The following is a 27921-nucleotide window of genomic DNA, read 5'->3' on the forward strand; positions in this document are numbered from 1 at the left end:
TGGAATTTGGCAATGGCTTACTTAAATCAATTTCAACGCATATGCGAGTGAAAGTCATTACCTTTTTTATCTGAGTTTGTTGAGAAGCCCCAATCAATTTCCCCAATAGTGAGGCCACCATATGCAAAATGTCCTCCCGCCAGCACTCAACTGAGAATCTGGGGAGCCGAACCCAAACCAACACACAATTTGGAAGCTCCTCTGAGGGGTTGAAGCCAACATGCCATGGTTTCATAAACAATCCATTCTGGTTATGAAAGTAGGGACCACCTTCAAAAACCTTATTACGATCCACCATGTAGCTAAAGGTAACCATGAAGTAGTTATTTGCCAGCAACATAATATCCATCTCTCCCTTTGGCGCCCAAATCCGTTGAGCCCAAGTTTCCAAAAAATGCAACGAAACCCTCATTCCCAAAAAAACTTACACAATAAAGAATGTTGCGAATAATAAGTTACCTCCTCGACAATCCATTCCGGTTGAATGACTAGCCTCAGTCTCTCCTTTGAACATTCGAGACAACCATTAACTTTTAGAATACAGGAATCGCTAGGCGGTCCAAGCCCATCACCCCTCGCATCAGGAGAAAATAAGTTGTTATTAAAAACCATCGCTGCTTGTGAAAGCATCTTGGTTCCAAACGTTGCACGAAAATCCATACCCTTTGCAGTACTCGAAGGTTCTCTAGTGGCCACTTGAGTGGCCATGCTTAGAACCTGCATGCAAGCCAAATCTCTGATCCAAAGTGGGGAAGAACCTTGCACAACACCTGGACCCAAACCACCCCAAAAAACAACCCCCAAACACAACCTCCACTAAAAAAGAAACCACAAAAGGAGAATGAAATCCAACACCCAAACAATGCACCCAAGCCTGTCCCAACCACCTCCAAAACCCATACTTTGGCCAGGGAATAGGCCATCGGACAGCCTGCTAGCAGACAAAACCCCCCGCATAGCACACACTCCCCTCCTCACGCATGCACAATCGCCCAACCCTGTACACGAGCTAGGGCCGAATGCCCTAGCTCGACACGACAACAACCGCTACATCACTCCGCTCCAATGCCATCCTCGAATATGACCGATAACTAAATTATATTATTAGTCTATGTTTTTTTATATTATATATATGTTTATTTAGTTATATAAAGCTTTACAAAATTTAGATATAGAGTCAAAATTAATCAGTAAATATTGTTTGGTGGATTTGTAAAATAAATTTCATAACAAAATTTAACCATACCAAATATTATGTTAACGTACCTTAAAAATTGCCTTAAAAAAATCATTGAAATAGTGGATCTGTGAATATCGGTAACAAGATGCAAATTTTTCAAGCCAATTAGATTGGAAAAAAATTAATTTCGATCATTTACAAACTTAAAAATCATGCATCTTAACTTTATAAAAATTAAAAAAAATATCAAAATAAAAAATCTATAGGTCTATTTGGTGGAGAAACAATTGCAAAAATGGAGAGCAACCAATTGCAATAGTACTAATCCAACGACGAGTAGTAATACTAGCCTAACGACAAGTACTAATAACATCAACAAATTACCACTTGATTCCATTGAAGTCTAGGTATTTATTTTATCTCCCTAACTTTACTGATTTGATTTTGAAATAAAATATCTCATACAATCGAATATTAAAAAATTAAACTGTACATTTAAACTAACTATTTTAAACAAAGTCATGTAAACTATTCATTTAAACTAACTACTTTAATCTATACGTATCGTTTCATAAAAAGGTTCACAACTTTGCCTGAACTGCAGACTACATTCCATTAAGGAATTTCTTTTCATGTCATTCGGCGTGGACCAATTGTACTCAATACTGATTTCGTTCCCACTTCTCATGGCCTCTCGAAAGACTCGAACTTTCAACAGACTAGAACACTCGGTATCCATTTTCTTCTCTAATCATACCATCTAATCGAACCAAGGCCCGATCTATCGCCAGGGTTAGGTTTTAACTAAAACTCAGACCCCAAATCTGAGAAAGTTCCTTCTACCGCAGCCATGTTCTGCTCAGCAACCCTAAGCCAATCACAAACATTTTTACAGCTCGCAATCAGACGAAGCAAACCACTTCCCCGCACATAAAGCCCGCGGTTCTTTGGCAGCGTCGAAGGATAGCAATAAAGCCTCTTGTTCCATGTAAAAGAGCACGCTTCGCACCTCGGCCAATTCACGGTTCGATTCTCAAACGTGGTCCTTGCAAATTTGTGAGACATCGAAGGCTGCGAGCTCTGCCAGGAGCCCTAGCAAGCTTGTGTTGGCGTTGTGCATACGGTATTATGGGGAGCCCTTTAAACACCATTAGTAATAGCAACAGAAAGGATACGCCTGAGCAGCCCATGGAGCCTGCCCAACACTTGGGGGAATGCTCACAGGATCAGCTTGCTCAACATGATTCGACCCCCGTGGAGACCAAAGGGGCCGAACCTCTTCCGGCAATACCCTCGTCTAATCCAAATATAGAGACCTACACCATCCCGAGCTATGCACGTAAGTTTTCCACCCCAAATTCTGTATGTTTTCTTTGTATGGTCACTAGTGAAAATCAAACATAGTACAATTAGAACTTTTTCTAACAATACTTATCACTCATCTGAAATCTTTGAGCATTTATGTTAAAATGATCAACTCCAAAGCTCTGCTCTGCTACCGTTCGCTCTGCATGTTTTGTAAAATACAACGGTTTTGCTATTTTCTTCATTAATGGATGTTGTTATATTTAAATTTAATGGGAATGCAGCAGCCGAGTAATTCCGTTTTGGGTCTCCATGCTAAACATATTTCTGACTTGGCTTTGCCATATTGATTATTAGTGTCTAATAAAGGAGTAAACGGTAATGAGTAGGGGATGAAAACCCTTAATTTTTATAGTCAAAGGACAAAAGTGGCCCAAAGGGTAATCTCACTTAGAGGTCATGTTCGAGCTTACATGGTGGCAAATTCTAGTCCCATCAAACTTGTTTGATTTGTAGAGTTCAGTAATATTAAGAAGGGCTTGTGAATTTATTTACCTTTGTTGGTTTCATTTGAAGTCTAGGTTATTAATGTGATGTGAAGAAAATGTATGGTTGTGAAGCAGTAATATGGTTTTTTTGTTAGAGATGGTTAAGTATTTAAATTGGAACAATAATAGTAGAGGGTTTTAAGTAATATTTGCTTTAATATTTTTTCTAGGACATTACACATTCCCTATAGATTTTGATTCCTTTCTAGGATGTCCCCATTTTTTTTAAGATCAAGTATGGCTTGGGGATGTTTCTGACAAGTACCGACATCCTTGGAATGTTTGGGTATAGGGATGGTTGGAAAAGCCTAGGGGATGTGTCCCAATGGAACATAGTTATCTTCATGTGACTACTATTGAGGATATTTTCCATAACCTTTGGGTAGAGGATTGAAGCTCCAAGGAATTAGGCCTGGACACTTTTTGATTCCATCCGCCACATTCAACATGATGTAGAAAAGCAACAAGAGATCAATAAAAGACAGTTAGCTTCAAATGCATCAATTCCATTGTGGTTTGTGATATTTCAAAATAAAACCCTACAAGTAGCTACAACATCTAGAAATGTTAATGACAAGTGGCAATGCTGTCCAACCAAGACATGGGGAATTGTGGTAGTGCTACAAGCTGAAGGATGCTCATCTTTTTATCTTTTACATCTGTGATGCAAATGATCATTGTAAACAGCATCCTATGTACTTTTGTCAAGCATACCGGAAGCTCTTCAAGGGATTATAGCTTTTCTCCTTTGACAGCAGATCATTTTGTTTAGCACTAGGAGAAACTTATGGTAGTACTTCAGTCAATCAAATAGAGGAGAGGGGGAGCCGTTTTCTCCACTCTTAATTTAAATATCTTATATGATTGCTTGGTGAATAACTGAACGAGTTATCGTTCTATCAACTTTATTCCATATTAAAAAGTTTTACTATTTCAGGTGCAATTTTTGATTCTGTATAGCTTTCCACTGAGACTTTAATCAGTGGCCAATATGAATTAGTTATATTATGTAGCCACTAGGCCTTATCATTGCTACCATTTTAACCCGTAACCACATGCAAGGGTGAAGCCCTGGTGCAATTAAGTAATTAGAATCAAGTGTGCCAAATTTTAATGTGTTAATACACATGCTTGATTAAGAGCCAGACCAACATGGCAATGGAGGATAAAATAATTCCTTCTTTGTTCAATTATTTTAGATAGTGACAGGTTTTGTCCTTTTGGAGTTGGTAAACGTCAAAAATGCTTGTTTAGAAGCCATGCCAACCTGTTAAAGGAAGATAAAATGTATAATTTTTGTTTTCTTTGCTGGATTTATCTTGACTAATTTCATACTTTTGGGTTTGGAAAAGATTAACTAGAGTATGTTTTCAAAAAGTGGCATTAACAAGCATTAGATACCAAGGAAGTTTCGTCCAATGATTTCTTTTTGCAGTTTTATAATGGTAGATAAGTTTGCATGGTATGATTGAATTTGCTTCTTATGTTAAATTTCAAACTTTGTAAAAGAATGCAAACACAATTAAGTGCCTCTAGATGTTCAGTTTTTGTTAAGTTTGTCATGTTTTGTTGATAAACTGCCTTTCTAGATGCCAAGTAAAATCTGTCTTAGACTTGCAAGCCATCCAAAGGAAGTTGTAGCATGTAAAATTTGGGAAGTTTAGTCACGAATCACTATTGATTTTTGTATGACAAGTAAGAAAATAGAAAATATAATGCAGTGTATTATGAAGTGATAGTTTAAATTGATTACCTTACAAACCATGAACTGCCTTTCATTTGAATGGGGGTTATATCTGGGAGAAATTTCTACAAATATTAGCCAAACTGTCTCTTTTTTGCTGGGCAAACAGGTCTGGCAGTGTTACAAAAAGTGCACTTCATTGTCTTGCAAAAAATTTTTAAGTTTTTTGAAAAATAGCCAATGATGAATTGTCAGTAACAAATTGCTATTATTCGATTTTCTGATATTGTACATGATTGTCAGGTTGGTTTTCCTGGAACAAGATTCATGAAACAGAGCGGATTTCTCTTAATGAGTTTTTTGATGGTAGATCATCTTCCAAGACGCCAAAAATTTACAAGGAGTACAGGGATTTTATGATCAATAAATACAGGGAAGATCCACTCAAAAGAGTGACCTTCACAGAAATGCGAAAGATGTTAGTTGGCGATGTTACCTCCATTCATAAAGTTTTTGATTTCTTGGAGACATGGGGATTGATCAATTTCCAAGCACCGTTGGATTCCAAATTACAGACATCAACCAAAGTTTTTGCTCCAGTTGTTTTGGATAATGTTACTCCTAATGGCATCCGCGTAGTTTCACCTCCCAAATCTGCGAAGCACACAATGTTGCCAAATATGAAAGGTAAAATATTTGGTAGAAAAGTTAGTGTTGGAGAGGGAGCAGCTTTGGCATCTTATAGAGATGTTTTCAATATCGACAAGGTAGCAGAAACTACTGGTAAATCAGAAATAAAATCAGCAAGAATAGAAAGAGAACCTACTACAAAACGTTTTTGCAATAATTGCAGGGCAGATTGCACAGCTAGCTGCTTTAATTGCCAGAAGGTACCTAATTTTTGGCACTATTTTACTGCAAATATGGTTACTTTATTTTCAGTATAATTAAATATATTGTATGTTGCTTACAGCTTCTTTCAATGAATTAAGCACAATCCCTCTTATATGTTCCGATTCACTTGCATTTTTCTATCATCTTACTGATCCTCTTTGTTAGATCATTCAAGGATACATATTTCACTTCATGTTGTCATTATTGGGAATGGAAGTCTTATGTACTAACAAAACTAGAGTTGTTCTGTTGACTTTGGGTGACATGTTGTAGCAGCCGGTGCTCCTTAATTTTCTGACAGGGTTTTGGAAAGGGGGGACTGGTTTTGGGGATGGGGGAAACATGGGCACAGATCTGGGGATGGTGGCTGGCAGTGCAAATAGTATTTATATACACACAAAACATGGCCCAAAACAAAATTTATTTTTTTCTATTTAAAACTAGTGAGTGTGGGATAGTGCCTTTGTCACCATATAGGGTGGGTTCAAGGGGCAAAGTCCCCTTCACTAACTCCAAAGTAAGACCTTTATGGTGCATGCCAGTTTTCATAATTCTTTTGTTGTGTTTTCTCTAGCACCAAATGTTAATTATTTCTAACCAAATCTTCATTCTTAAGAGAACTAATGGTGAAGCTGGGGAATCTGACAGGCTTAAATGATGAGGGTTGTGTAGTTGAAGACAGGAATATCATCATTCCTGAATATTTATAGTTGTTTTCTTCTCTGTTTTTATTAACTCTTTACAGCAGTAAGCAGAACTCACAATTATTTATGAAGCTTGATAACATCCACTATTACCCCACAGTCGCTGCTTCCTCCACTCCGTGCTAAGCCTCAGGTGTCAGTGACGTATGAAATAAGAAATTTTTGATCACCAACTTCCTAAAGTTAAGATAAGAGAAGGTGCATCCATGCAAACAAAAATAATAACAGCTGTCTCACTCCTCTCGTTTGTCTACAATACCATGTTCTTTTCCGTATTTCTTCCAAGGTCAACCATTTATGATGCCATTATTGTTGTCTATCTGATCAAAGATTTGACGCAAATCAAAATCATTATGCATGAGATAGAGAAACTTTGTTCAAAGTAGAGACCCTCTGATGTTCCCAGGATGGTCTAGGGACACCGAGGCATCCCCTGGCTCCTAGGGATCTTAGGGAGGCCCCCCAACATCCCCTGGCTGTTCTAGGGATGTAAGAGAGTCCCCTGAACATTCCTTGCAGGTGGGTTTGTCCCCATTACAACTTCCCTGCAAATGATGGGGGAGGGCATCCCCATTTGTGAAGAGGGCATTTTGGCCCCATTTGTGAAATGGCTCATGTCAGGGGTGGGGGGGTCAAATGCATCCCTATGTAACACTGGAAATTTTGCTGCAAACAAACAATTACTGGTCCAATCCTGAGATGGTTTTGTCTTATTCAGAAATGCATTAACAGACATTGAAAACCAGTAGATAGGCAGATACTGCAGTGTAATGCCCCTGCCTAAAATTCAAAACCCAAAGTGAAAACCTGTGTCCATCTATTCCCATGGGTCTTGAGAGATTGATGAGTGCTGATCATAAAATGCAAATAGATGCTGGGCAGTGGCAGCTCCTTCTAAAATTAATATGGCAGCCGATTCAAAATTTGGAGTTAGCTTGCTGGGCTGATTCACAGTTGAATGATCAATATTTATAAATTATGATATGCAGAATGCCAGAAATGTCATGGAATTTATTCATACTCCTGCAATTTCCTTAAAAAGGAATTAAACGATAATAAACTAAAGTTAAAAGGTTAGGGAATTTGTTCATACACCTACAATTTCCTTGAAAAGGAATTAAATGATGATAAACTAAAATTAATTTAAAATTTTGCCTTGACTATTGGAGAAAAAAGGTATATAAGGAAATCCAAAAAGTCAAAGGAAGGATCATCATTGATTACTTTTTAATCCTAATTATTACTCCTTGTGGAGCATGGACTGTGGTTAAGCAACCTGAGGACAAATCCCCTTTATGTCTAAAAGTAGAGGATGAAAACCCCCTAATTTCCGTTACTGAATCAGTGTACGAAAGTCCCCGATTAAGGCAGAGGAGATATTTCAAAGGCATTCATATAAAGCAGATCACTGCAGCCTTTGCGATTAAACAGCAACTAATGTTGCAATTAATTCAGTAATTTTCTGGGCTGTACACTAAGTATATAATATACAAAAATAATAAATATCAATAATAATTTCTGAACCTTCAAGGAAAATAAAGCTTATTTATATTAATAATTGTGCCAAATTATTGGTATTGTGCACTAGGGTTCAAAATATTCAAAGAAAGGTAATTGGGACGTTACATACAAAAATGTGTACAATATCTACACAGCTTGGAGGGACACATATCATGGAGAGTAAAGGAGAGGTGGACGACAGTGAAGAGTGGCAAGGATAATTTGGAAGCCATTATGGATAATTACATGGTTAGGACAAATAAATAACTAGGTGGAAAGCTGGCTTGCTATGCTTTTAGAAAACTTTTATGTATTGTAAAAGGTTGTTTGGTATCACAAAATAGGTCTTCTACCACAATTGTATGCTAAGTTAGTGGGGATAAAGCAATGGATGAAAATTCAAGTTTGAGAATGCAGTCTATAAGGGGATCATCTGTAGTAAGCATACATTTTATGATTTAAGGTTGTTGTGTTTGCATTGCAAAAATGTGTTGGGTTCTTCTTGGTTGAATTATGTAAAAGAATATGTGCATGACATTGTGGATGTCTCTATTGGATCCATCTTTGAGGGCAAGAAGATTAAAGCATATGCTTGATAAATGGAAAGGCACCCTAGTTTAATAAACAATTTTCTTCTTCCTCAAGATGGATCCACAAAATAGGTCTTCTACCACAATTGTATGCTATGCTGAGTTAGAGAATGCAGTCTATAAGGGGATCAGCTGTAGTAAGCATACATTTTATGATTTAAGGTTGTTGTGTTTGCATTGCAAAAATGTGTTGGGTTCTTCTTGGTTGAATTATGTAAAAGAATATGTGCATGACATTTTGGATGTCTCTATTGGAACCATCTTTGAGGGCAAGAAGATTAAAGCAAATGCTTGATAAATGGAAAGGCACCTAGTTTAATAAACAATTTTCTTCTTCCTCAAGATGGATCCAGTTCAGAGATCAAAATATTGGTCAAGATTCTCTTATGCAATTGATTTCAGACAGTGTTCCACGGGGATGCGTCCCCTCCCCAAATCCTCGTGTTCCCTTTGTGAGGACATTTATGAGACTTGGGGACTTGGAGGAAACGGCTCCCATAGCACCAATACCTCTTCCACTTCCATCGAGGGTGCCATTGGGTCGCTTGCTATATGGCACATGCCATTACATATTGATTACAACATTTAACTTTGTGAAAACTAGTTTACCTTTGGGGCACTAGCAGAGATGTTATATTGCAGATTTTGCCTTGAAGATTTCAATTCTCCTCAATTTGTGTATCAGCATTGGCCCCCGGCCATTGTTATGTCGCTGTCCACCCACTGTCCCCTCGCTGTACCTAAATTTGGGCCCTTGGTTCTGTTGATGGGTGTTTTATGACCACATTAACACATAATAAATTACCAAGGTATCCTATCCTCTCTTGAGCAAAATCCCGTGTATGCTAAGATTGCGAAAGATCATACAGGTGACTCCAAGGGTCTTCTCTGTTAGGTCCTGACGTGTGGATATGCTCAATGGTCATTGTTATATGCTGGTAACACAAAGGGACTTATGTTCGGGTCATTCTTCACTTCTTTTGCAATGCTGGCTAGAACTTCTTCATCGGATATTGCAATCTCATGATGCTTCTTTGAATAATACAACTGAAATGAATTGAAATTAAAGGGGAAAGGGTTAGAAGGATCTAAATCTACTCCTAAAGACAATGATATAAATGGATAGTGTTCTAATGGACGAATTCCAAATAAACCAAGTTCTGCTTTACCAAGATCAACTACAACTCCACAAGAATTGGTGCGATCTTCCAAGGGTTATGCAAATAATTTTCATATCATAATTAACACCATCATAATGAACAATGCACATTCAATGATTGAAATTAAGCATCCATATAAAAGGCTCATGCCAACTTTACACTGCAACTTATAATCAATAAGATGCAAAAAGTATGAGCCATGGAGATTCATCAAACACCATCGCATTCTCCATTATAACCAAAGTGCTTTGTCTAACAATTGAGAAATTGGAAGAACACTATGCAACAAGCTGAAATAAACATGAATCCACCATATCTTCATTGAAATCAAATTTTACTTCTCCTAGTCTTACAACAATGTCTTATTCTCCTACTCTACTTCTACTTTAAGGAGCAAGAGCTCTTCACTTCTAATGGGCTAACTATGAATTACAAATGAGAAGGCAGGGCCTTTTATATTGCTTCTCCCACAAACGAACGACCAAGAATGATTTGAAATCAAGGGTCCAGATTACAAGATGGAACCTTAATTAGGGTTTTACTAACAATAGCTTATGTGGCATAGAAACGTGGTGCCAAGTTGGCCAATGAGAAAATTACATTTTGGGAGACTTGTCCTTTCGAATATAAACCAATAGCAAAATATAATCAGCACCTTCTAGAAGCTCGCTTGGATAAGTCGGGTTCATTGAATCTGTCATGTCGACTTGTTTACATGTGATTGGTCGATGAAGGTGAGTAGGTGCCACGTCAACATGCTGAGCACCATGTGCACCTGATAACTCATCAAGAAGAATATTATGTTTTGATTGATTGTGATGGAGTATATTCCCAAATTGCATCATCTAGACCAAGGTTCTAACTTTGATTAACTCTTCTGGAATTATCCTTGATCATTTTCTTCTTTCCACGTACTTGGGTTCATGAACTCACCTTATTGGAATATCTTTCCTTGTCGATGATTGTCATTCCTTGAGTCTTTTCCTTCTGACTTTTGATTTGGATTTCAGGAGGAAATTCTTCCTTCTACATTTGTACTTGAACTTTGATTTTTGAGGTCTTGAAGCTTGAATGCCTTGAACTGGATTGTCTAGAATTAGAATTATTCACCTTGAGTGCCCATGCTTCTCAATGTCTTGATGCTGTCTTTGGATTGGATAGATGGATCCTTGATGTTTTATCATTTTCAAACTTGTTAAGAATTCCATGTTTTATCAAAATATCTCCTTAGAAACTTCAATTTTATGTCTCCGGTCACCTCTTTTCCATGGGCACATTCTAGACATGGGGAGGGATCTTGTCTTTTGACGTTTATCCTTGGCAGAGGAGAGAATTTATGCTAGAGAGCGCACTTGGGCATTGGAGGAGGATTTGTCCTTGGGGACAAAATCCTTGCACATGGTGGAATTGCGTTCACGTGCGCACTTGAGCTTGGACTTAATCAAATTTTGATCATTTCATGCCATCTGAGAGGTGGGCGCATTTTGGTGGAGGTCAAGGAGTTTCTCCATACTTAGCCAAATTTTAGGTTTTATGCCATTTGAGTGCATGGGCACACTTTGACCCCGAAGGAGGAAATTCGAACTTGAGGAAGAATCCTTCTGTCCATGGAGGATTCTTTGGCGCATTTTGGGGGTGGAGGAGGATTGCTGAACTGAGGAAAAATCCTTTCCTCCTTGAGATTTGCGCTCTAGGAGGTTTCCTCGGGCACACTTTTAGGGTGGAGGAGGATTTTTCCATGCCTTAATCAAAATTTCGCTGCCTTAGTTGAATTTTCATTATTTCTGCTTTAGTTGTTCATTTCACTGGTCTTGGATCTGGAGACTCTCGTTCCTTCATTGTCGACGTTCATTTGTAGCCCAAAAATAGAAACTACTAAAAATAGTGTGTCCAAACTCAAAATTAGGCCAAACGGAGACCCAGTGAAATTTACTAAAAATAGACTTACTAAAAATAGCCATTGCTAAAAATAGTGTCCAAATTCCAAATTGGCCAAAATTGAGATGCGCTGAAACTTACTAAAAGTATTAAGTGCTAAAACTAGAAACTTCTGCCAAAAGCACTAAAAACCACCACCGCCAAGCCCCATGAAGGATTTTTCCTTGTCTTGGAAGAAATTCCTGCTTCCTGCCTTGCATTGACTCTTAGAGCGCAAATAAGACCTTGAGGAGGATTTTGTTTTTGGGGACAAAATCCTGTTGATGTACTGAACTGCCTCCTTGGGTGCAATTTAGGGGTGGAGGAGGAATTTCTATCATGAGTGCAAATCCATCTCTGGGAAGGTTTATTTCCATACTTAGGCAATTTTGGCTATTCAATGTCATTCGCAAAATGCGTTCCCGCGTCCCTGTGACCCCCTGTCAGGAATCTCCATGGAAAAAATGATTTCAGAAGAATCAAATACAAGTTCATGTTTAGCTTGTTTTTCTTTGTCATCTATTGTATGTTATGTTTTTATGTTTCTGTGTTATTTACAATTATAGAAGAGTCCTTTTCATTCCAAATTGAATAGAATAAATGCAGGGAACCGATTGCTTTGGAGTATGATGGAAGCAAATCTGTCTGAGTCAGAACAAAAGAGAAAATCAACAAACACTATGTTCCATTGTCCGAAGGAACAGAATATTGAGTTTTTTTACTCTTTATCTTTTCATTGTAACATGCCACTTCTGCAGAGTTGCTGAGTTGTGGGTCTTGTGTTGATGGAAACGGAGTTGCCAGAAAACTTAGCTGAGACTGGATGCAGTGTATTTTTGAACAATTCCCTGTGATACCTTTATTGTACCGTGAAGTTATCTTGGTCTCATATGATGAAAATCAGGGGAAAGCAAACAGCATGAATGCCCTTGTAGAAGTTTTACCCAAGCAATCCATGTAATAGTTACATCTTTTCACAAGCCATGATAGAATGATCAGTTTTCACACATTGTATTCTGGATCAGTTCCCCGTAATACCTTTAATTATACTGTGAAAGTTATCCTGGTCTCAAATGATGAAAATCAGGGGAAAGCAAACAGCATGAGTGCTGATGTAGTAGTTTTACTGAAGCAATCCATGTAACGGTTGCATCTTTTCACAAACCTTGGTGGAGTGATGAATTGAGTGGAGCTGATACTTAAGAATATTGAAGCACCCACTTTTGCAGATTTGGGAGTTGTTGGATTCAAAGACAAATTGATTGTCAAATATATGATTCAATATGGATCAATGTAAAAACATATAAAGGGAAACAGAATAGATGGAAGCCATCATCAAATATTAGGTGTTCACTGTTGGATGCTGATTTTGTGCTATCATACAAGATGGGAGTTAGGATCATAATTGAATCATATTACAGTTTACTAAAACACTCAAATAGATTTGGAAGGAAAAGAAAAATTTCATGGAAAAATATAAGAATCATAACAATGAGCAACCTAACTTTAAGTCAGATGCAACAAAGGTTAGTGAATGCTATACATTGTCTAAACTCTAGTTAGACATGTAGCACTGATGGAATGCATGATAGCTTTTGTTGATCGGAATGGTAGCTAGGCTTATTTGTGTATCATTGTATCTGATAATATAAGGTTAGAAATGCTAGAAAATGTATCTGTTTGAGTTTACTGAATAATAAGAAACTTTTTATGCCTAAGTCAGAAGTTTGTCAGTATCTTGTTTCACCGTTTTTGGTCATGTTATCAGGCTTCCAGCTTATGAATAGCATTATCTTACAATTTAATGGTGCTTTTTGGGCTTTGCATTTCTTGAATGGTATTTTAACCATATCCAAGTCATTTTGATCTGAAGTGAAGGAGGAGACTGGTTGAAATCATGCAAATTTATCAAGCTTTGATAAATCTCATATTCTATAAATTTTAATTTCCATCATTAAATCATCTCTGAATGCCTGTTCATAATTTTGACAATATCTTTAGATCGAGAACTCATTAGTAGTGTATTTTATTTTATGTGGAAATTTGAAGATAAGATCTTCAGAATGATATATTATAGTAGGGTTTGTGAGAAATGCAAAGTGGTAAAAAGCAGCTTAAAATTGGGTGACGTCAGTGTAGGTGTTATATTTTTTGCTAGTTTAACATGGACCTTGGAACACTGTTAATAATGTGGAGGAAAATTGTAAGGAATAGGTGTTTTGAGCATATCATTAGTACAAGTGATGGTGGACCTGATTTAAAAAAGCTTTGTGGAGCAGTTCTTATAAAATTTGTGGGAGGAGAGAAGAGTAGAGGTGCAGCTGTACATAATTCAGTGCGGAAGTGCAGCAGCGGATGGATCATTTTATTGAAAATTTATAAGGGCTGCACAGTTTATAATAAATTTCATACAATTTATTTAATTTGGTAAATTTTAAAACTTTAAAACTGATTTAATATTTCCTTTTGTTTAGTTGTATAATAAATTAATCGCCTATCTTTTGATCTGGTGGGCAGTTTTTGACAAATTCTGTCAAATTTTCTACATTAGTGTGTCAGAAAGATTGTCAGGTGAATTTTGGTCTTTGTATTGCTGGTTTGGGAGACTTCTCTAGTTTTTGTGGTCTAGGTGATTAATGGTCAAAGATAGCTAGTATACAACATTTGCTTTTGCTTGAATTTCAAAGATTAAACTGGCACATTTATGGTTTGTGAAATCATAAGATACTCACTACTTGTGAGCATGGAGGCCTCAACCAGATAATGCTGTATTAAGAAAAAAGTCTGAGTTTTGGCCCCAAGAATTTCGAAAGAAGACACAAAGAAACTTTAATGCTTGTAAAATTGCTATTTGCAGAGGAATTAATACCAAAGGTCTAAAATGCTACATGGGTTCCAACTTTATGAGAAAATATTACAAACATATGCTAGACATTTGAAGATGGATATGCCATCTTAAGAATCTTTTGATTTCATCTATGTTGCAAGGAGGATCATTTTTTGAATATTTCTTGTGATTGAAAGCTCCCTGCTACTGAGAAGCTAGAATAGGATGAAGATATGGTAGCTTTGGTCTATGAATCTTTACATCATCCTATGACTCCTCATTTGTTAAGTCCCTACATCTGATTGCAGAAACTGCAGCACTTAACTTTGAGAAGTTACTATAACATTTCTCTTGCAAATGGAGTGGAGATGGGATCAGTTGAAAGCATCAACTGAGGTACTATAAGGAGTGCATTCATTGCACAGATCAAACACAAAGGTAGGCACAATACTAGCAATTATGAAATGTCTCCTTCAAAGGTGGAATATGTCCAAGATATCAAAATGGAATTTTTTTTGGGTAACCAGAAGAATCAGCATTATAGAATTTACTATTGCATGAATTATATCGATCTACACAACCACTATAACTCTTGAGGTCAAGATCAACCCCACTTTGAGTGGTATTGCCAGGGTTTGAACACAACCAATATGCATTTCTTTTAACGACGTACAAATCAGTCTGCATCTTGGGAGCAAAGTGGAAACGTTTTTATTGTAATGATCTTGGACATTTTAAGAGATTTTTTAGCAAAGAAGTGACGAGGATTTGAAAAAGAAGTTAAATCATAGGATCAATTGAGTCCACATCCTGGTATTTTCATTCAGGTGCATCTAGACATTATACGCTCTGTAGAGATCTGCATGGAACTTTTATCGAAGATAAAAGTAGAAGTGGAAATTTGGAGAAGTTATTAACAGTTCTTTTGCAAAAGGAGCAGAGATGAGATCGGTTGAAAGCATCGACTTAGATACTATGGTGTGTGCATTCATTTCACAGATCAAGGGCAAAGGGATGCACCACACTAGCAGTTCGTCAAATGTCTCCTTCCAAGGTGGTAATATGTTCAAGAGATCAATTTTGTTTTTTAGTTGAAGGCTGTGGTGATGTTTGTTAGATAGTGAACAATACTATAAGTTACACTTCCAGAATTGTTTGATATGTTCTTGAAATGAACTTTTTTTCTTTGTTTGGTATTGAAATAACAAAGAGTCGTAGTCTTTAGTGAATGGAATTTTAAGGTAACAAATATATGGTCACAACTCTCAATAATAACAAGGTGGTTGTACTTGGCATAGGCGAGAAGGGTTTGTATTAAATTGTTGATCACAAAACAATAAATGCTCATGCATTAGTAACAGTGGAAAATCATACTGTACCTTGGCATGAGGTGTAGACACTTAAAATATTAGTATTTGTTTGTGCATAGTAAAAATAACATGGTTTATGGATACTTGTTCATGCAAAACTAGGATGCATGTAGGATGTTAAATGAGCAAATAGAATCGATACCCATTTGATATTGATTAAGCTTGGTGTGCTGGATGAAATACTCTTGCTAATAATTTTTACCAAATTAATCACATGCAAACCAAAGGAGCAGCTCTTTTCATTAATTTTATATCTTCTGGTATAAGCAATCAAAATCTTAATTGCAGATAATCAATAAGTATTGTTTTTTCAATGCAAATGCTACACTAAACAACAATCACCCAGCTATAGCTCTAAGTATTTAATTCAAATAAGCCTTCAAGGATAAACTTGTGCAATTTTCATACCAAATTATCGCTCCTTTATTGACAGCAAACCTGTCAATCAATACATGACAGATCACTGGAAATTGTGATTGTCAGAGCTCATGTTCAGGTGCTGGCTACGTTGGGAGTGGATTTGGCAGGCTAGGATAGCAGCGATTCCATTCTGGAATTTGCTAAAGCTGATAAAGGTCTGAAACCCTGTGATTTAAATATAATAAACTGCCTTTCACCCTGTTTGTGCCACCCACGATTCTTCTTTTTCCTAGACCAAGTATTAATCTTCACCAAAATAAAAGAAAGACTTCGAGTCAGACCAAGACTGACGCATGTCAGAATTGTCTCTCTAGGTAGCAATTTTAAGTCCTTCCAAACTATAATAATTAAGATCGAACCACAATATGAGACACAATATTTCTTGTCCTTTTCCTGACTATTTCCTACTGCGGTTCCTTGTTATGTTTTCTTTTTGTTGTATCCTCCAAACTGATTTGTCTTTTACCAGCTGGACCCAAGTTGTCCTTTATTTTCCACTGATTATATGAAACTGAGACTGCTGATTGCTGTCTGGGGCTACGCCCAAACAGCATTTACAGGGGTTTCGTCCTGTAGCAGATTCAAACTTGCAGAGAGACTCATAAATCTAAGAAAGAGGCAATAGTAGAATAATCCCCAATACCTCACGATACTTCTTTTATCTTCTTCCAAAAAAAAGCCATCAAAGCCTCTAGAATTCTTACCATAGGCGACTTAGGCATGTGAAATAATATTTACAATAAATATTCATTAACTTCCCTACCAAGTGAATTCGTCTAGTAATAACATTGTGACTTAAAGGTGGCCCCAAATTCAGTCATAATTAACAATTAAAATATATTTGCTTGAGACTTAAGCTTTTTGTGCTCCATCTTAATTAATTAAATTATTCCCTTTATTTCTTAAATTTCTCCTAACCCCCGGGAATGAAAAGGCTAGGAAATTTCATTTTCAAGTCCAATCATTCGAGAGGGGACATTACACTGGAGGAGTCTTGGATTTGGTGCATGTCAATATGAATAGTGCAATGAAGAGATCCAATGAAGTGAGAATATGTTTTACTATGTGGCAATCAAGTCTTTAGTGGACAAACAAGTAGATAGAGAAATCAATACTCTTAGGTTTTATAATGGAGGTGAGCTTGCTTTGAATGCTTTTGAGATTTCTGTAAGGAGAATGGTATGCACAAAGAATATACTACTTAGTATGCTCCATAGGAAAATGGAATTGTGGAACAGAGGAATATGATGATTATGGAGGTGGCAATGAGTATGGTGCACAACTAGAATTTTGTAGTGGTGGAAGCTATTAATACATTGGTTTACATCCTTGACAGGAATCCTATAGCATTGCAAAATTTTACTCTCAAGGAAGCATGGTTAGGAAGGAGGCCATTGTTAAGTGGCTTTCCTATTTTCAGTTGTATTGCTTTTGCATTGATTGTTGTAGAAAAGAGAAGGTAGACTGATGTAGGAGCATCTTGGGGTGTCAGAGCAGTCTTGCATCACCTAAAAACTTTTTCTTTTACTTTGTTTGCAGATTTTCATTCACATTCCAGTCATTATAGATCCTAATGCATTTCATTGTAGTTGCACATCTCACCTCATGTTTGCAAGTAGATTTTCATTGATCTTACAACGTAGCATTTGGTACTTGGGAGATTTGGATCACCCCAAAGGTGTAATTAGTTATCTAAGATTCTAACCTATGATTAGGCATTATTGGCCAACACTCTTTTGCAGCAACTTCTTGAAGCTTGCGGCAATAGAGGAACACATTCTCAGATACATTGGACCTAATAGAGCATTCAGTGTGAACCTCATCAAAATGCATTGATCTTTTATCACTGCATTCATTCCAAAAGATTTGTCAACATGTTTGGCCAACTATGTGTTTCATTAAGTGTTGAGCATTGTACCACTTTATTGCCGATTGAAATCATTCTTAGGGCTAAAAGCTGATATAAAACATCCTTGAAGATCATTTAAACGAATCACAGAAAGTAGAAGATGGCTTGTCATGGCATGGTATTGCAATTCTTTCAAATGTTATAATATGTTCATTCGTAGTCAAACAGTTGAGGCCTAGCATGTTGGAAGCCTATTGTGGCAGATTGCAATTCTGCTGTGTCTATGAATGAATAGATAAATTTTTGTTGTTTTGTTCTTTCATTAAGTTTGGTTGTCTGTTTATTCAATTGGTTGCATGGTTGGATAATCCTTCATTGAACCCTCTGGCCATGGTTGCATCAAAGATATAAAGAGCAAATCATATATGCTTGTTGACTATAGCAAATAGTCCAAGGCATACAATTGTTGTTAGTAGGATGTTGAAGATGAGAGTATGTCTTTCTTCTCAAATGATAGAAAAAAAGGTATTGAAACAAGTTTAGGTGTGGAAATCAAACAATGCTTGGATTAAGGCCCAAAATTGGCAACATTAGAGGGGTTGAGATCCAAGTGTGTTTGATGAAGAATAGGGTGAACAAAAAAAATGGAGCCAACAACGGAGATTGATGCTGAGGAGAATAAAATGCCATAAACAATTGAAGGCCAATCTCTACTTTTGCTAAAAGAACTTTTGCAAGTGGTCAGTGGGGAAATCTGGCTCTTACTTTTTTCGTTTAGCAGGTATTAGAAATTTAGAACCTAGCACATATGGCGAGGCCAAAGGAAAGCCAAATGGGAAGCTATCGTGAAGGTGGAATTTAAGGCCTTGATGCAAAATAAAATATTAAAGTTGTTTGAATTACCCCAAGGAAAGAAGCCAATCGGTTGCAAATAGGTTTGTAAGTTAAAATGTAAATGAAATGGCTCTTTGGACATGTACAAAGCTAGAATCTTTGCTAAAGGATATGGCCGACAAGAATGGTTAGACTGTAAAGAATCTTTGCTCTCATTGCAAAGATTGTAACCTTCTGACTAGTTATCTAGCTTAGCACTCAATTTGGATGGAGGGTATATTAGATGGATGTAAAAAATGTCTTCTCAAATAGAAACTTAACAAAGGAGATCTACATAGTTTAGTCACAAGGATTTAAAGTTTTTGGAAAAAAAACATTTGGTTTGTAGGTTAATTAACTCTTTGTATGAACTTAGGTAGGCTTCCTAAGCAAAAATTGTAACCAGATAGGCAACATGATAATTACACCTAAATCAAAAGCTTGCTAGTATTTGCTCCATGGTTTGTGTTTGTATTATCAGGTTTCCAGCTTATATATGGTAGCATCTTACAATGCAATGGTACTGCCTATGCTCCAATATCTTAATAATTTGGTTAGAAAGTTAGAAGTAGAAAAGAAGTTATAGAAGGACCATACTTTGTTGATTTGGGAAAAATAGAAGAAAAATGTTGTATATTGTAGACCCCAATTGGAGAAGAAATACAGTATGAATGAAGTGCCATTTTCATGCAGATGAGCACTAGATGTTTTATAGAATTTCAAGCATGGCCAGATTATGTCATCAGGAATGATGCCAAACTAAAATTATAATCTAAATGTTTTATAAATGAAACATAAACCAATCTCTAAAATAAATTAAGAAAGAATTTTCTATCATGATCATGGTCAGATGAAGCTTTACAGAAGACAATCAAGATAAGGAATATACAAACATGATCATGGCCAGATGAAGTTTGATAGAAGACAATCAAGATAAGAAAAATATACAATCATGATAATGGCCAGATAAAATTTGATAGAAGATGAGCTCAATAATCAAATAGGTTTCAAATTCCTTCAAACCTTATAGCGCTGTAGTGTTAAAAATACTATCTTGTAAAGCTTGTTCTTTAATGCAGCATTCTATATGGCTTCACCTTGCAGTATTTGATTAATGCATCTTAGTTAAACAAAGTCCATCCAGTTTCACAGAGGGTCTCAAAACCTTCGATCATCAATCTTCTCAAGTTTTCATCCAACAGATGGTGGTCTGTAAAATACCAAGGATAAATCAATGACTATGATGGAACTATGTCATGTGGTGGCTGATCAGAGCCTCAATGAACGTGTGAGGCTGTTAGCCTCTCTAACTTCTAACCACTTTTGATCTTCAAAGATCTAAATTGATGGCCTGTGGATCTCTATGAAATATCAAGGTTTGTAAGTTTTCGAAATTAATGTTCACTGTTTGATATGTTTGCATCCAATGGATGATGAGCTTTGAAGACAATCAATGTAAAGCAGTGTGCTATGAAGACTTAAGTAGCCCCATCATGTGTTAAATGGATGGAAGTTTGAAGTTGAAGAAGCCTCATAGCATTCCCAAAGTAATGTGCACTGTTGACTGTATCTTCCGATTGGTTGCTGCGGATTTGAGTAGTACTTTAAAATTAAATAAGATGGTGCCTTATGGAAATTATTAATGGGCCCGACCTTTAAAATCAATGAAAAGGCAAAAATCTTAATAAATGAAGTGTATAAGATTTCATCAACAGGCAGGCACAAACAATAGCATGCCATGTGCCAAGGTTCAAAAGTAGGTGCAATGGCCTTGCCACATGTCTGATGGATGGAGTTTTGGTGCTATCTCAAAGTCCTCCTTACTTTTGATCTATGTTCTTAATTAAATAGCATGAACATAAGGAGTGTTATAACAATAAATTATATGTGATGCTACAAAATAAAGACATGTCGTGAGTATCAGCCCCTTAAGGTAAACAACATATGTGGAAAGCACACAATGTTGTGAAAAAGTCGAGACTGACAACCTCCCAATTCCCAAATCCATGAAACTAATGATCTCCTAAAAGCTTTTTATCAGATAGATGGCTTGTGACTTACAATGCACAACAAAGTGAAACAGCTGCGATAAAAGATTTATTCCACGTGGTAACAGGTCACAAAGTGGCAGAATATAGCTGAGAGATTCCTCAAAGAATAATACTTGTCTGTTTGTGTATGCCGACTATGTACAATTACTGTTGGATAAGTCTTCCACTGTGCAGTGATTATAATAGGATTTTCGCTCTAAAGCTAATTATTTTTTATAACACCTGAAAATGAAACAACTTTCATGCAAAGCATTACAAGTGTATTTACATGTTGGCATGGAACGTGTAGGAAGTGACCGGGATAAGAAATGTGGACCATAGAAGATCGAGGAGAAGTCGACAATCTTACTTATTTTAGCACAATCTTGATTTGTGCAGTTGGGTCTGTGCATGTGCCTTATTCTTTCTTTGCTTTAATCTTAGGACGATATGAATTGGGGTAGCTGGCTTATTGAGAGAATCCTTGGTCCCTAGAATTTTCTAACTCATTTTGTGTTTTAATAAGAGTTCTTAGCCTTAGCATTTATTTATTTTTATCTGATAGTCTGGCCTTCAAGGTCCTATGCAGTGTATCTGTTGAAGCTCGTAATTAATGATTCTGTGGTTTCTTTCTTTGCTGGTAAATTGAAATTATATGCCAATGGTTAATCTGTTAACAGGGTTAATCTCTTACCTATTACAAATGAATTAGTTCAGCTTATCTTAACTCCAGATTCAAATAATTGAATGCTTTGTGCTATATTATTCTATTGGGAGGACTCTAGATTGGCTGTCTTGGTGCACCATTTTCTGGTTTTGTTTAAGTTCAGGTTCTTTCTCCTTTTTTTGATTAACTTTTGGTCATGTCAGGATAGAAGCAGGCCTACGGTAGAGGCTATTCTAAAAGATGGAGGTTCCTTAGAATTTCGGTTTCCTATTGTGACAACCAGATTATGTGTGGAATCTTGATCAGGCAGTCTGGAATATCAATGAATTTGTTACAATAGTGTGTGATGTTGAGCAGAAAACTTGACTGGCTGGTTTTGGACATCTTAGAGGGCTTAGCACATCCTTAAGATGATCGGTGCGAGAACAGGTCTCGTAAATCATGGAATATAACCTCATAGCTTAGGAAGAGCTATGTCAGTGATATGATTGGTTCAATTATGGAAGAAATCTGCAAAGATGACATGGAACTAGAAACTAGCATAGGTGGATTGATGATGAGGAGACATGAGTAGCTGAGCAAATAGGTGATTAAAATCTGATTTAGGTGAAATGGCAAGTTTTTAAAGAAGTTGAATGTGTATTGTAAAACAGGATTAAACCAAACATAAAGCAATTGATAGATATCTTGATTTGAGTCTTTTATGTTTTGTTTGAGAATGCTATTGAAACATTGTCTACACAGTGCACCATATATGTAGAATATGCCTCTTCACTTCTGCTAAACATCCAAGTCAGAGAGGCTACCATTCTTTTTAATTCTGTCAAGACACTTTCACCAGCCTATCATCTTTTTTGATGCAGACCACAAGATTAGAATGACTGGTGAGCGGCTTGAATCTAATGCCAAATTATGCACCCTGTATAGCTAGATGGGTCTGTTGCTGTTAGCATGGAGGTTGCATAAGACAGAATATAGTTTGTTGGTGTGACCTGCAAGTGTAATTAATCTTTTTGCTCCATACTAATTGTATGGATTTGTATTACTAGAAGGAAAAAAGGCTTGCACAGCCTATTCTGCCATGTTGTGCTGTTCTGTATGATTTCTTTTTGTCATTGCACATTTAAATAAGTGTTCAATATGATTGTTAACTTTAAGTACACAAAATATAGGAATAATATAGCAAAGCTTATAGCCATGAATTATAATTATAGGAAATTAAATAGACTGATTGTGGTCTTTCCAACTATTTATCCAAGACCCCAAACAATAAGATTTTATGGTATTTTAGTTTTTTTTTTGTTTTGCTTTTTATCTGGACTCTTAAGTGAATACATTATGAGTTAATTTTTGTAACGCAAATCTTCTTTAGCAGGCAGGTTTTGTTCTTTGCACAAAATGTTTTGAGGATGGGAAATATGGGCTTGGGTTGTGTGCTGCTGATTTTAAACTGAATAATCTCCATCAAGAATCTATTGAAGTAGGTTCTGATGGTTGGACAGATCAAGAGCTTTTGCTTCTCCTGGAAGGTACTTTGCTTTACAGTGACGATTGGAAGTCTGTAGCTCAACATGTACATACCAAGAATGAGATCGATTGCATTATGAAACTCATACAACTTCCCTTTGGAGAACAGTTTATGGTGAATGTTGGAATTGAAAGCAATGATAATAGCAGATCAAGTAATTTAAGAAATGAAAAAAAAGCATCTGATCAAGCATTTAGTCTCAAAGACAGCACTTCCCAAAATTACCAGGAAAACAATTGTGAAGAAGGGACACACACTACTGAGGATGATGTTTCAGGTCCTCCTCTCAAACGTAGCTGTCTTTCTCCTATCGCAGATGTGGGCAACCCGATAATGGGACAGGTGAGATTAAAAGCTTAATTGTTTTGCTTGCATTTTTAAATGGCTCATGCATCACCATGCTTAGTACTTGTCCCGGGGTGGAAACTGCTAATGTATCTAAAATTCTAAATAGGCTTTTAAGAGTTTTTCTTACTGTTAGGTGTCCTTTTTATCCACAATGGTCGGCTCTCGTGTTGCAGTAGCTGCAGCAGAAGCTGCTATTGCAGCTCTGTGTGAAGAGGATCCTTCTGCAAGTCAGATCATACATCCTCTGGAGATTAAATCATTGAATCAGAAATCTGAGCCATCATTGAATGGGCTTGAATTAGAGAGGTGAAATATTTTTTTCAACTTTGTTTAAAAGCTGTTTGTTATATAACATTAGCATTGTTTCATCATTAGATATAGATTCTGATTCGTAATTAAATAGCATCCTGCAACTTGTTAGTAATTATATTTGTTTCTTGCTTTGTCAACATTTTTAATACCAGCACAAGGAAGTCATTTCAGCTGGAGTGCAACAAAGAACCAGAAGGTAGAACAGTTTTTAAAATTTTTTTTTTCTAGTTTTCAGTTTCAAATTTTCTGAAAGGTCTTACAGGCGTGCCGTTTTATGATGGATGTTTATTACCTGATTAATATCTCTCCGAGCTAAAATCCTTTTTCAACACGTTATTACATGACAGCTTTTACGCCGGAATAGAGATTGTACTTTATTACAAATTTTTAAAATTTTAACACTGATTTTATTTTTTTAACACAATCGTGGACTCTTCAGGTAGCTTAAATGCCACTACTTCTGCAGGAATTGGTGAAGATTCAAAAGGAGATTTTCACTTTAGCCAGAAAGGTTTGCCTGTTACACACTTGCAAATGCGAGCTGCTATTGCAACAGCTTTGGGAGCAGCAGGAGCACGTGCAAAACTTCTAGCAGATCAAGAAGAGAGAGATATTGAACATTTGATGTCAATTATTATTGAAAATCAGGTAGTTTACTTTCCCCAATTGACTCTAAAGCTTAAGTTGAGCTTTTTGGAAAGACTGGATTGTAACCTGGCTTTCTTTTCCTTGATTAAATAACAGTTGAAAAAATTATATTTCAAGATTGGGCATTTCGAGGAGATAGAAAACATAATGGAGAAAGAGTATGCTCTAATGGAACAGATAAAGGAGCTTCTACTCACAGAGCGGATACATGTCATACGGGAGTCATTGAATTCGATTTTTAGGAGGTTGTAACAAGATGAAACCTAGATAATCTAGGAAGTTTAGTAGACCTTGGTGTTTGTTCTCTCTGCACCTGAAAAAGTAAAGATCTGATAACCAAGGTATATTGCTTAATATTTTTGTACCACTAATCTTTAAGTTGCTTTGAGGAGTAATCGACATTGTCTATTTTTACGTTCACATCCCAAATCGTATTTCTTCAAACCATCTCCTTGCAGCTGCTTATGTTGAATAGAGGTATCAATTCATACAACTTGCATTTGCTTATGTTTGTTATTCAAGGCGTGAAAGTCCATAGAATTGCATTGTACGGATACCCATATTTTCCTTGAACTTCATTATGTATAAATTTATTTATGTCACATAATGATAACTGCTGAGCATAACTGTTGCACACATTCCATTTGCCAGTATATGTGGCATTGTTTCTCCATCCTCCATTGACACTTAGCAGCCCAAGCACCATTTCTTGAAAACTAAGCCAACTTGGCTCCAGCAATGTCCATGAAATGACTTGCAAACCTTTTTGGCAACTCTCATAAATAAAGAAAAAGGCAATCATATGAAGAGAGACCTTGATGGGTGCCTATGTGAGAATTGGATCCCTCACTGAAGTTGGTTGTTTAGGGCAGTATTAATGATTGAAAAATAACCGTGAAGGTCCTCTTTTTGTACTGTATGGGAAAGAGGCTTTACAACTTAGTAACTAAGGTTCTATTATTGTAAATTAAATGATCTTTTCGACGTTGGTTCATCCAGTAATGCTGGCCAAGGCGATGGTGTTCAACTTAATGAGGCAAAACTCTGATTTTACCATTGGCTTTAACATATATCTTTATGCCAAAGGCGTTTTCTTATTTGAAGTGGATGAGATGATTTTGCAGATCGATCGTTCATAGCAGTAGAGACGATCAAATGATTTTCACTGTTGGATTTCGCTGTCTTTAATTAAGGAATCTGCCGCTCGTGGAGTTCAGCCTATTTCCGAATGCCAGGCAAAGTCCAGCCAAGATAAAAAAATATATTTTAGATACATGGTTCAGCGACTACAAATATTCAGCATTAAACTTGTCGGCAAGTGGGTTTACCTATTTCGAAGACAGTTTACAAGGTTCAATATCTAAAAAACTATTAACTAGCACTTGCAGCCATAGGAGGTGCAAGGGATATGCTGATAGGGATTGATGGGAAAACATAAATGAATTATGACATTAGTTGAGGAAGTGTAAGCAAGTATAGATCTATAAACATGTATCATTGTATAATATAATTTCGTTGAAATTCATCATTGCTTTGAATATTTAATCAATATTATGTGTCTTTTTTCTGCTTTTTGTAGCTTCTCTTAAAAACACCTTGTATTCAAATGCATTGAAACACATTAGAAAATCCATTACTTGTAACTATTTTATTAAATATGTAAATCTTCTTCGTTTCCTTTTTCCTTTTTTGATGATATTGAGTGTCCACTAGAAGATAAATCTTTGTAATTGATTAGTGGTAATAATAATAAAGTAATTGCACATTCCTGAACTTGTTATTTGTTTACATGGATTGGTCTCTGACTTATACATATTTAAAGAATTAAAATTTGGTGCTATCTTGTCTTATTATTATTGTATTATTTTTATTATATTATTATTCTTATATTTTAATTAACAATTTTTTTTTTTTTTTTGGGAGAAAGGGTAAAAACTTTATTGAGAATCAGAAACAAGCATTACAAAAAAGAATCAAAGGCCCAAGGCCCCAGAGAAAAACTACCAACCCAGCCACAGATCAATCGGCTTCAAAGCCATACGTGTCCTCAGTGATAATCTTCCGCAATTCCTGACAGTAATCCCTAGAGAGATGCTCCCAGCCTTCCACTTTCCACTCACTATCATGATTCGAGGCCCACGTGGCCAAACAGTCAGCCACTCCATTCCATTCGCGAGGAATATGAATGAAGGACACTTGCTCCATCAAGGAGCTAATTTGGAGAATCTGTTGAACAATCCCTGCCAACTGCCATTGAATCCCACTCGCCTTTTGATTAGACAACAAATTAACTACAATTTGTGAATCCGATTCACAAATCACCTTCCTAAAATCCCACGCCAAAGCTCGCTCAAGTGCATAAAGAATCGCAAAACCCTCCATAAAATTATTAGACTGACACCCTTTATGCACCGAAAAGAAGAAAACAACCTCCCCCTTGCTATTCCTGCCAACACCCCCTACCCCAGTAGGGCCTAGGTTACCTCTAGAAGAGTCATCAGTTTTGATCTTGATATACCCATCTTGAGGGGGTGCCCACCTTCCAATCCTGTGCACCTTCTTCACAGCCCGTCTACCTTTCCTGACACAAGTTGAGGCAGGAGACAGCTCCTGCAAGCTAAGCCTACTCACAACATCCGCCTCATCTCTACCCAACGGGAAGTTTACCTCACATTTAGTTTCCACTATCTCCCGAATCATAACAGTGATCCTATTCCAAACTTGATGAACAAACAGTTTGGCCTCCCCGAAAATCCTTCTGTTCCTTTTGAGCCAGATCTGCCACAGAATGAAGATAGGTCCAATATACCAGACCGTTTGGAGGAAGGAGGACGGAATAGGAGGTCTGCCCAAACTGCTCCAAAACTCAACCAGAGAATCCGCATGGACACAAGGATGCTTCCACACCCCCCACCAATAGTGCCAGATAAGCATAGAGAAGGGGCATCTGAAGAACCGATGTGAGGCGTCTTCCTCTCCGTTACCACATAAAACACAAATAGAAGGCCCCAAGAATCCTCGCTTGCGGATATTGTCCCAAGTTAGAGACCTATTCCAAGCCACAGTCCAGACAAAGCAATTACACTTCGGCCAAGAAGCATTATTCCACACCTGTTTCCACCAGTTCACTTCTCCTCCCTCAAGTCTTTGTCTCAACAGTTCTCGGTAACCACTAGCCACAGAAAAAACGCCCTTAGGATTTGGAGACCACGCCAGCCCATCCCTACCCTTAAGGGAGCTACAGTGTCTATTCGCCAAAATGCCTTGCAACTTTGCACACTCTTCCTCCATCCCAACAACCGACCATTCATTAGGAGTCTTCCACCGCTCCAGATCCAGCCGACCGCACCTATAGACAGCCTTAAAGTCACTCGCCCTTGACCATCCAGCTTCAAAGAACCTCTGGCCCAGGTTTCCAAGGTTAGGGAACTGATCAAGGATGGGATGGTATCCATCCCAAGAATCATTCTAGAAAAGAACCTCTTCCCCCTTTTTGCAAATCCAAAAAAGCCCTGCCTTAATGAGAGAAGCTCCCCTCTTGAGAGTGTACCAGATCGATGAGCCCTT

General features: G+C 37.0%; 1 protein-coding gene across 4 annotated transcripts; it reads left to right on the forward strand.

The window, feature by feature from the left end:
• The first annotated feature begins 1740 nt into the window (after window positions 1–1740).
• Window positions 1741–25926, forward strand: LOC131030142 (SWI/SNF complex subunit SWI3A). 4 transcript variants are annotated; one of them, XM_057960832.2, is made up of 7 exons: window positions 1741–2519; window positions 5021–5607; window positions 22891–23388; window positions 23528–23700; window positions 23859–23902; window positions 24173–24354; window positions 24451–25926. In XM_057960832.2, exons 1-7 carry the CDS (start codon window positions 2309–2311, stop codon window positions 24604–24606), a joined length of 1851 nt encoding a protein of 616 aa, XP_057816815.2. In that variant the 5' UTR covers window positions 1741–2308; the 3' UTR covers window positions 24607–25926. The 4 variants fall into 4 exon arrangements, with proteins under 4 accessions (XP_057816815.2, XP_057816813.2, XP_057816816.2 ...); XM_057960830.2 differs by having other exon boundaries at window positions 1742–2519; window positions 24146–24354; XM_057960833.2 differs by having other exon boundaries at window positions 1742–2519; window positions 22894–23388.
• The last annotated feature ends 1995 nt before the right edge of the window (window positions 25927–27921 follow it).

The sequence above is a fragment of the Cryptomeria japonica genome, chromosome 9 (genome assembly GCF_030272615.1).
Source record: "Cryptomeria japonica chromosome 9, Sugi_1.0, whole genome shotgun sequence".
In the NCBI taxonomy this organism is placed as follows: domain Eukaryota; kingdom Viridiplantae; phylum Streptophyta; class Pinopsida; order Cupressales; family Cupressaceae; genus Cryptomeria; species Cryptomeria japonica.